This window comes from Nerophis lumbriciformis, linkage group LG08, assembly GCF_033978685.3.
Source record: "Nerophis lumbriciformis linkage group LG08, RoL_Nlum_v2.1, whole genome shotgun sequence".
Classification (NCBI taxonomy): Eukaryota; Metazoa; Chordata; class Actinopteri; order Syngnathiformes; family Syngnathidae; genus Nerophis; species Nerophis lumbriciformis.
Window position 1 is genome coordinate 47160084 of NC_084555.2, and position 9917 is coordinate 47170000.

General features: G+C 40.1%; 1 protein-coding gene across 1 annotated transcript; it reads right to left on the minus strand.

The window, feature by feature from the left end:
* Positions 1–1138: 1138 nt before the first annotated feature.
* Positions 1139–9897, minus strand: LOC133611213 (uncharacterized). The gene is made up of 3 exons (XM_072913699.1): positions 9298–9897; positions 6627–6865; positions 1139–2510 (listed from the first exon to the last, which is right to left on the minus strand). Exons 1-3 carry the CDS (start codon positions 9416–9418, stop codon positions 1458–1460), a joined length of 1413 nt encoding a protein of 470 aa, XP_072769800.1. The 5' UTR covers positions 9419–9897; the 3' UTR covers positions 1139–1457.
* Between the last annotated feature and the right edge of the window lie 20 nt (positions 9898–9917).

A 9917-nucleotide genomic window follows, 5' to 3' on the forward strand; every position in this document is an offset into this window, starting at 1 on the left:
TCCGGTTTTCCCGTAATTAGTACGGTTTTCATCAACCTATTCCGGGTTACGGTTGCAGTGATAAAAAATACGGTTTTTCATTAATTTAAAAAAAAAATTTTTTGGAAAGTTTTATTCACGAAATCGCGTAACAACAATGACAATCGACACTGCTTCCCGTAACTTCCTATCGAGCCATTCCGAATGCCATGTGCGAGGCTATTTATAGCACCGCTGCCAAGCACGAGGCCATTGTTTCCAAACGAGCGAACGATCATGGAATCAGCCGGAGAAAAATCGCAAACGAGTCTTAAACCGAAAAGAAAACTGCAGTCATTCCGTGAAGAATATTCAAAAGCCTATCCGGGAATAATTATCCGTTCCAAAAAGGGTGAAAACTACGCGAATTGCACCTTGTGCAGACAAGATTTTTCGATCGGACACGGAGGAATTAGCGATGTAAAAGACCACGTTCGGACAAAAAAACAAGTCTAATGCCGTTGCTAATGCCGTTGCCGTTGGATTTTAGCCACAAAAAGGTAATGACACCAATGTTACCTATTGGAATTGTTTAGTACTGTTATACTGTTAAAAGTGTTTATACTATTTATGCTTTCAAGTCCAAGTTGAAGAAATCTTGTTAAATGTTGACAGCATAACTACCAAAATACAGAAGTATGTCCTTAATATTTTTGCAGTGCTATTTCTGTTGAAAAGTTAAAATGATTACATTAGAGATGTGATGTGCCACTTTTCAAGTGTCTGATGGCTTAAATTAATTTTCATTAATTTTTCATATTTTGAATTCTTTTGAAAGGCTTACAAAAAAACTACATTTGAATTGTAATTCCATGCTATTGACAGGACTATTCATTTTAATGAAGTTAGCTTACCATGTTTACAGTATGATAATTGTGATAGAAATGTGAATTTTAGGCACAGAATATTTTTTACAATTGAACAAGGCAGTAGATTATACAAGCTTGGACAGAAAGTTAATAATGACACCAATTTTTTTTTTAATGGAATTGTTTAGTACTGTTTTACCATTTGTTTACTGTAAAAAGTGTTTATACTTTCAATTAACAAATTGAAGTCTTGTGAAAGGTTGACAGGATAACTGGCATTAACTGTCAAAATAATTTCAAACTATTGAAGTTAGCTTACAGAATAAACATGTCAATCAACCCATATGATTTTTGCTGTAATATTTTTGTTTTGAAAAGTCACTGTGACTGATAGAAAAGTGATGGTTTTAGCAACATTTTAACCTGTCTGAATGCAATCAATCATTTTGCGTCGCCTGAACCCCCCACCAGGACTTTGTCCTGGACCTACCGGGGCCTGCGGTCCCTGGACCCTGGCTACTAGGTTTTTCTGATTTCAAAAGTTGGCAGGTATGTATTAACAAGATTGTGTTGCATACACAATGATGTCACATGTTATATGTGCTGATGTTAAATGAAAATGCTGCAGCTTCATTTGCTGCTGGTCTCACCAGCACATTTGTGTTTCTTACACTGGTACTTATAAGAGAATCTTTCATCACACACGCTGCAACTCAACACTTTCTCTCCTGTGTGTGTTCTCATGTGTTTATTAAGCGTCGATCGCCCGGCGAAGCTTTTGTTGCAGCTCGGGCAGGAATATGGTTTCTCGCCGGTGTGTCTTCTGGCGTGCACTGTCAAATTCTCCTGCCGAGAGAATCGCTTACTACACACGCCGCAACTCAACACTTTTTCAGTGTGTGTTCTCACGTGTCTTACGAGTGTCGACCGGTCGGCGAAGCCTTTGTTGCAGCTCGGACAGGAATACGGTTTTTCGCCGGTGTGTATTCTCACGTGTATTTTCAAATCACTGTTTTGTATAAAAGCTTTACCACAGAATGAACATGAAAAACGTCTTTCGCCGGTGTGTATTCTCATGTGCGTTTTCAGATTTTCTTTCAGGGAGAATCTTTTACAGCAAACTGAGCACATGAATGGTTTTTCTCCGGTGTGCGTCCTCATGTGCGTTTTCAAATGTTGCCTTTGAGTAAAATCTTTACCGCAGATTGAACAGGAGTAAGGTTTGTAGCCGGTGTGTATTCTGGTGTGTTTTTTCAGATTACGACGGTGACTGAAAGTTTTATCACAGTAATAACATTTAATGTGTGTGTTGTCAGCGTGACATGTCGTATCAGCGTTAAAGTCTTCGTCATCAGTGTCAGGAGAGTGTGATGTCGTCTCGTCACTATCTGATAGAGGAGCTAAGAGCTTGTCTGCTTGTGATCCTCCACAGTGGTCTTCATCACCTTCTGTTGTCATGTGTTGAGTTGAGCTGCTGCTTGGAGGCTCTGCCTCTCTCTTCTCCTCACTTTCACTTTTAACCTCATCATCCTCACTTTTCACAATGACAATAGTTAACGGGAGCTCCTCTTTATCCTCCTGTGGCTCCCCATGTTCCTCTTTCACTGTGGGGGGGCTGTGGCTCCTCCTGCCCCGTCCTGGAGGTCCACTCCTGCTGTTCAGGGTAATGTTTCTCACAGACGTCTGCGGACCACAAGGGGACAAACCACATGCTTTAGAAAAGTCCAGCTTTGCTCAGTCCCATGAGACATTGTCCTCAAGGTTCAAGGTTCAAGGTTCAACTTTATTGTCCCTGCGGGAAAATTTGTCTTGGGCACAGTGCATCATTGCTTTCTTAACATACCCAAAAACAACAGAACAAAAACACAAGCACAGACACAACCACAACCATACAACTAACATTTAAACATCAGAACATGGAGCTTGATAGACATAGGTGGCACTTTGATGTAGGCATAAAATCTACAGTATGGAGATAAAGATAAAGTACCAATGTGCATTGCACTAGAGCTCATGGATAAAGTGCTGTGTGCTAAAGTGCTTAGTTCTAAAGTGCTATGTGCTAAAGTGCTATGTGCTAAAAAAGTGCTAACCTATGTATTAAAATTCTATTGCACATTGTTGGTCAGCTTAATGGAGGCTGGGACAAATGATAATTTAAGGCGGTTAAATTTGCATAGTGGGACCCGGAGTCTTCTCCCTGATGGCAGGGTTCCATATTCAGGAAAGAGTGGATGTTGTGAGTTGGAAATCATTTTCTTAGCTTTTTTCCTAACTGCCTGCTCATAGATGCTCTGTATAGGCTCATATTCTTTCCTCCCTACGATTTTCATTGCCGTTTTATGCATGCCGGCCAGTTTGCTTTTTAGTTTAACGGTTAGGTTGCCAAACCATGAGGTGATCCCGTATCTAATGATGCTCTCTACAATGGCACGGTAGAAAATCATCATGATGTGGCTGCTTACGCCGTACAATCTTAATCTTCGCAAAATATATAGCCTCTGTTGCAGTCAATATGTGTCTTCCAGCAGAGAAGATTATCAATATGAACCCCTAAATATTTATATTCTGCATCACCAGAAGTTCTGATTGTTAGAATAATTGTTTGTAAATGATCACAAAAAACTTTGTGTTGAAATGAGTTCCAGGCTGTCTTTGAGGCCTACCAAGAGGAAGAATGCTCTAAAACTCCACTGCGACTTCAAAGCGAAAAGATGACAGTGTCATGTCTGTGTGATCATGTTTTGTTTGTCACGTTTTGTTTAGTTATTGGACTCTTTAGTTTCTGGCTTTTCACTCCCTTGTCTTGTTTCCATGATTACCCATTAGTTTCACCTGTTCCACGTTTGGACTCATTGTGCACTCTTGTTTGTCACCATAGCAACCCATTAGTTTTCACCTGTCACGTCACGCACCTGTTTCACGTTTTGAGTCACGCACCTGTTTTCGTTAATCATGTCTGTAGTATTTAAGTTCATTGTTTTCAGTTTGTCTTTCTGGTGACATCCCACATTTATGCTCTGCACATTTCTGACACTTTTTTCATGTCCATCGTTCACGCTGCTCCTTTTGTCCATGCCAAGTAAGTTTTGTTTATTAATGCCACAGTTAGTGTTTTTTTTTTTGTTCATAGTTTCTGCCTTTGTGCAAGTATTTGTTTTCATAGCCAAGTTGTTTCTCCGCCACTGTGCGCGCTTTTCGTTTGTACTTTTTTTGATAAGTTTAAATAAATATGTTCTCACATTCCCGTCTCGCCCGAGCCAACTTTCCGTTGCCTTCTAGAAAAACCAAACCCCAGGACCAAGTCATGACAGACAGGATCTGCCCAATTTTTTAAACTATTTTATGGAACTCTCTTTGAACTATTTTATGGAACTCTTTTCGAACTATTTTACGACTTCTTCTTTTGAACTGTTCGGTAACCAAAGGCAACGCTGTTTACGACCCACTTCCCTCTGGAAGCGGCCGTGGTCAGGTGGGGGGAGAAAGCCAAAATAAAAGAAGGCATGCAATCTTTTGGCAGAGTGTGCTGAGATACTGTATGAGGGTACAGTGTGTCCAGACGTGTCTCCTCAATTGAGTCCAAATTTAATTCTGTCTCTGTTTAATTATTTGCCTCTTGTCTTGTTTAATAGATGTCATCAGTGTTTGAACCTGACACTGATAATGTCTCATCAGTCACCACGCCGACGTCCAAGATGTCATAACCATACCATACATCAAAGAATAACAGAAGCAATACAACAAGTCATGAAAAAACTGAAATAATCACAGCACTACAACCTGACAAAAAGACAATATAGAACAGGATAATTAAAACAATAATTTATGAAAAGCCATGCAACTCATTTAAGAAGTCAAAAGTGTGAGAAACGAGGACATTTAACTCAAAAAGAGAACAGAACGAAACCAAAAACAAAAAGTAAATTAAAGCTGCAAGCAGCATTGGTCGGGCCCGCGTATTTGGCAGGTGCTAGTCCTAAGTGTCCCAATACTTTTGTCCAGTTTTAGTCTTAAGTGTCCCAATACTTTTGTCAAGTTGTAGTCCTAAGTGTCCCAATATTTTTGTCCAGTGTAGGTGTCCCAATACTTTTGTCCAGTTTTATTCCTAAGTGTCCCAATACTTATGGCCAGTTTTCGTCCTAAGTTTCCCAATACCTTTGTCAAGTTTTAGTCCCAAGTGTCCCAATACTTTTGTCCAGTTGGAGTCCTAAGTGTCCAATACTTTTGTCCAGTTTTAGTCCTAAGTGTCCCAATACTTTTGTCAAGTTGTAGTCCTAAGTGTCCCAATACTTTTGTCCAGTGTAAGTGTCCCAATACTTTTGTCCAGTGAGATTTGGGTTTAGGTTTTTTTATTAGATTGCAATTTTTGCCAGTCCTGATGTGTGTGTTCAGTTTGGTGAGTTTTGAAGCATGTTAAGGGGGTCAAATTACAGCTCAAAGAGGGAAAAGTGACTGTTTTTAGTACATTTTTGTCTTGAAGGGGGAATTGCCAACTTCCTGGTGATTTTTGCCCGACAATGTACAATTGTGAAATGTAGGTCTAAGTCAGACCTACATAGAGGTATTTTTTTCATGTCTCTCCGACCTTCCTAGTGAGAGTTACAGGCAGTCTAGTTTTTTTTTTTTTTACTAGGGGGCGCTAGAGCGCAATTTTGAGTTTTGGGGTTCAGTTTTTTTATTAAAAGGCAATTTTCGCAGGTCCTGATGTGTGGGTCAAATATGGTGAGTTTTGAAGCATATAAGTGGGTCAAATTACAGCTCAAAGAGGCGGCCGGTATAATAATAATAATAAAACCTTACAAACTCAATAGGGTCCTCTGTCCCATTGTAAAAGGACTCCCTTTGGGATTCCTTTTACAATGGGCCATGCGGGCCCTAATTAGGAAACATTAAAAAGGGGCATATCTTATATGGGGGACGGCCTGGCGCGGTTGGGAGAGTGGCCGCCCGTGCCAGCAACCTGAGTGTTCCTGGTTCGAGGAGAAAAGGTGAGGCCTTTAATCCCAGGAACACCATTCCTACCGTCAAGCATGGTGGTGGTAGTATTATGCTCTGGGCCTGTTTTGCTGCCAATGGAACTGGTGCTTTAAATGGGACAATGAAAAAGGAGGATTACCTCCGAACTCTTCAGGACAACCTAAAATCATAAGCCCGGAGGTTGGGTCTTGGGCGCAGTTGGGTGTTCCAACAGGACAATGACCCCAAACACAGGTCAAAAGTGGTAAAAGAACGGCTAAATCAGGCTAGAATTAAGGTTTTAGAATGGCCTTCCCAAAAGTCCCGACTTAAACTTGTGGACAATGCTGAAGAAACAAGTCCATGTCAGAAAACCAACACATTTAGCTGAACTGCACCAATTTTGTCAAGAGGAGTGGTCAAAAATTCAAGCAGAAGCTTGTGGATGGCTACCAAAAGCGCCTTATTGCAGGTAAACTTGCCAAGGGACATGTAAGCAAATATTAACATTGCTGTACGTATACTTTTGACCCAGCACATTTGCTCACATTTTCATAATAAATTCATAAAAGAAGCAAACTTCATGAATGTTTTTTGTGACCAACAAGTATGTGCTCCAATCACTCTATCACAAAAAAATAAGAGTTGTAGAAATTGTTGGAAACAGCCATGACATTATGTTCTTTACAAGTGTATGTCAACTTTTGACCACAACTATCTATATTATATATGTAAATATACATACATACATACATACGGATTGAAAATCTTAACATATGTGGCCTGCGGGATCTATTTTTCCCAGGTGTGTATTAGATGATATGTTTATGTTGTGCTTACTGGACTGTGATGAAGCCGTGAGGACTCAGGTGGTTTCTCTTCATGGTCTTCAGTCTTCACAGAGACACCAGTCAAGTGAAACTTGGTGAGATCAGCCTCCTCCTGCCCAAGAAGACACTCTTCCTCCTGAGTGATCCAGAGCTCCTCCTCTTCCTCTTTAATGTGGGGGGGCTCCTCTTTCTCTTTTACATGAGGGTGGAGTGGATCTTCCTCTTTAACATGAAGAGGCTGCTGGAAGTCTGTTAGATAAATAAGTAAATAATGTTAAGTGATAATAGAAGTGCTTTTTAACTGACACTGTAAACATAATGAGATTATGTGTGTGTTGTGTATGTAACTAAACCAGACCTGGGCAAATTAAGGCCTGGGGGCCACATGCGGCCCGTTAAGCTTTTCAATCTGGCCCACTGGACATTCCCAAATAATTTTTTCGATCTTTAAGATGGAAAGTGTAGCTGCCATTATGATGTGCAGTCATGTTTTCTAAGTCTTCAACTATATAAAGTATTTCAATGGTTAGAATCTGCGCTTTTGGATGATATACCAGTTACTATGGTCATCTGATTAGTTACTATGGTAATCTAATTAGTTACTATGGTCATCTAATTAGTTACTATGGTACTCTACGTCACAGCAGCTCAGACGAGGCACCAAGCAGTGTGGGCGGGAAGCGTTTCCACAGACGCGGAAGGAGACTTTCACAAGAAAGTTCTAAAGCTTAGTGATATATCACATATATCAGATTGTAAGTGGGTTTATTTTGTACCCTTCGCATTCATATTTCACTGTTTGTTGCATTTTTGATGCGTTCTCTTGATTGTACAATGTGTCGATCGAAAGGGGGTGTGGCCAGGCCCGGCCCTAACCAATCTGGCGCCCTAGGCAAGATTTTAGGTGGCGCGCCCCCCCCACATCGGCAGTGAAGTGTATATACTCACAAGAAACCGAATAGCTTTGTCTTTGACGTTTTTTTTTTACTTACAACTAACCCTAATATATAAAGGGGTGGAAAAAAGTGACTATTACCTGCAGGTCAAACATTAGCTAACCAGAAGGCAATAACAATGTAAACAAAAAAAACACCTGCTTAAAAGATCTAATACAAATGTCCCTGAGGAATGTACGGTGGGAGTACTGTAATTAGCTAACATTACATTATTATTTTCCATAACAATTTAGCCCCCTCCACAATATTAACCCGACGTTAAAACAGTACTAGCTATTTATTGATTAGCAATTGCCGAATCATGTAGCATTAGCTTAATGCTAAAAAGCCAGGTTACTATCACATTCTGTAACATACAAATAATTTCATGTAGGCTAACGTTACCTACCTGCTACCTCTGTCTTTTCTCGCTTCTACTCCTCTTCTTTTCTCTTTTTTCTTCCCTGGGCACCTGACAGTTTTGGCTGTTTTGACATCTTGTGTTGATTTTTTGATGTGGTGACGTCCAAAAAGAGTCATGATACGGGAAGGGAGGGGGCGCACCGTGCGGGGGGGGGGGGGGGGGGGGGTAATGTTGTAACAAATAATATTTCTATTAAATAGGCTTTACTTTGCATTTTAATTAACGTGGGATTATTTTTTGTATTTAGAAATAATAGTACCACCTTTTTTTTTTCTTCTTTTTTTTCTCCAACATTTGTGGCACTGGCGTGGCGCCCCCTGATGGACGGCGCCCTTAGCATTTGCCTATACGGCCTATGCCACGGGCCGGCCCTGGGTGTGGCGTTCATATTTTGTCAATATTCAGTGTTTTATCCTTCATAGAAACATGTAAAATTCCATTACGTTTTTTAAGGCGGTCCGTCAAAAAGTTTTTAGCATTCAATCAGACATTATTGTGAGGTTTTGTATTAGTGTTCCTAAAAATAGATATACCGGCCCCCAGCATACTTGCCAACCCTCCCGATTTTTCCGGGAGACTCCCGAAATTCAGCGCCTCTCCCGAAAACCTCCCGGGACAAATATTCTCCCAAAAATCTCCCGATTTTCAGCCGGACCTGAGTGAGGACAGCCTTTTTTTCATGACGGGAGGACAACAGGGTGACAAGAACTAAATCATCCAGACTAGAGATAAATTGTATTATTATGTTTATCTTACCTAAAAATAAATATATTTATTAATTTTAAAAAAAAAACTAAATAAATTTTTACTATATTTTGCTAAAAACATCAAAATTAATTGTATTTTTATTTGTATTTTTTCTGACACCTTATTACATCCAGCCATAGAATTATACATTAAAATAAACATTGGAAATAATTAATTTTAAATGATCATAATAATTCATTTAAAATGACCATATGTGCAGAAACACAAAAGAAGAATCCCTGTGGGATGCAGAAACTGGCAGAGACATTTTCCGTGCAACGTTCATATTGTTGTTACTCAGTCAGCGTTTGTGGGTCTGATGGACCCGTTGCATTTTGTGTCTTTTAATGCCTCACAATCTAACACTTTTATGTTAAAATAAACAGATGTTTATTGGGATAAGGTAAACATCTGTTCAGTATTTTAACACAAAAGTGCCCACAATATGAACAGCATATTGATCACAATATGATCCTCACAAGACAATTCCCCTTCCTATAGACAATCTATCCAGGAATAGTGTTAATAATCAAATGTAAAGTTAGTAAACATGTGAGAGTAAGAAGTAAACAAACCTGTTCTGTGTAAAACAAGCTGATGTTTGTTAGAAACAGCGTCGAGTAGTTGATGTTGTCGCTCCTTCTCTTGAGTTGGAGAACGTCCCTCCTTGTACTCTGCCATCGTTCTTTCGCACATTTTCACACAATCACAATGCTTGACACTCAGTCAGCATCAAGGGTTGGAATTGGGGGTTAAATCACCAAAAATGATTCCCGGGTGCGGCCACCGCTGCTGCTCACTGCTCCCCTCACCTCCCAGGGGGTTATCAAGGGTGATGGGACAAAATGCGGAGAATAATTTCGCCACACCTAATGTGTGTGTGTGACAATCATTGCTACTTTAACTTGAACTTGAACACTTTATACTCACATCTGATCTCTGCTTAGCGACGTGTTGCTAGCTGGTTAGCAGCTAACAAGCTAAGCTAACTAGCAAGCTAAGCGAGCACGAGAAGCAGCAAAGTGCGCCAAGGCCCCCAGACAAATGTGTCCGAATACAAACAATTATTTACGATGTTTACGCTGTTAAACAACAATTATTTGCACATGTATGCACTGATTAAGAACACACAAAACAAAACACAAACGCGTACTATCTATCAGACGCCATCTTGCTTTTTCCTCGTCCTGTTTTA

Excerpts from the sequence above, each read along its gene's own strand:
- LOC133611213 (XM_072913699.1), bottom strand. The coding sequence starts at position 9,418 with ATGTGCGAAAGAACGATGGCAGAGTACAAGGAGGGACGTTCTCCAACT. Across the intron at positions 6,866-9,297 it reads GCTTGTTTTACACAGAACAG|ACTTCCAGCAGCCTCTTCAT; the intron begins GTTTGTTTACTT and ends TTTATCTAACAG. Across the intron at positions 2,511-6,626 it reads CACGGCTTCATCACAGTCCA|ACGTCTGTGAGAAACATTAC; the intron begins GTAAGCACAACA and ends TGTGGTCCGCAG.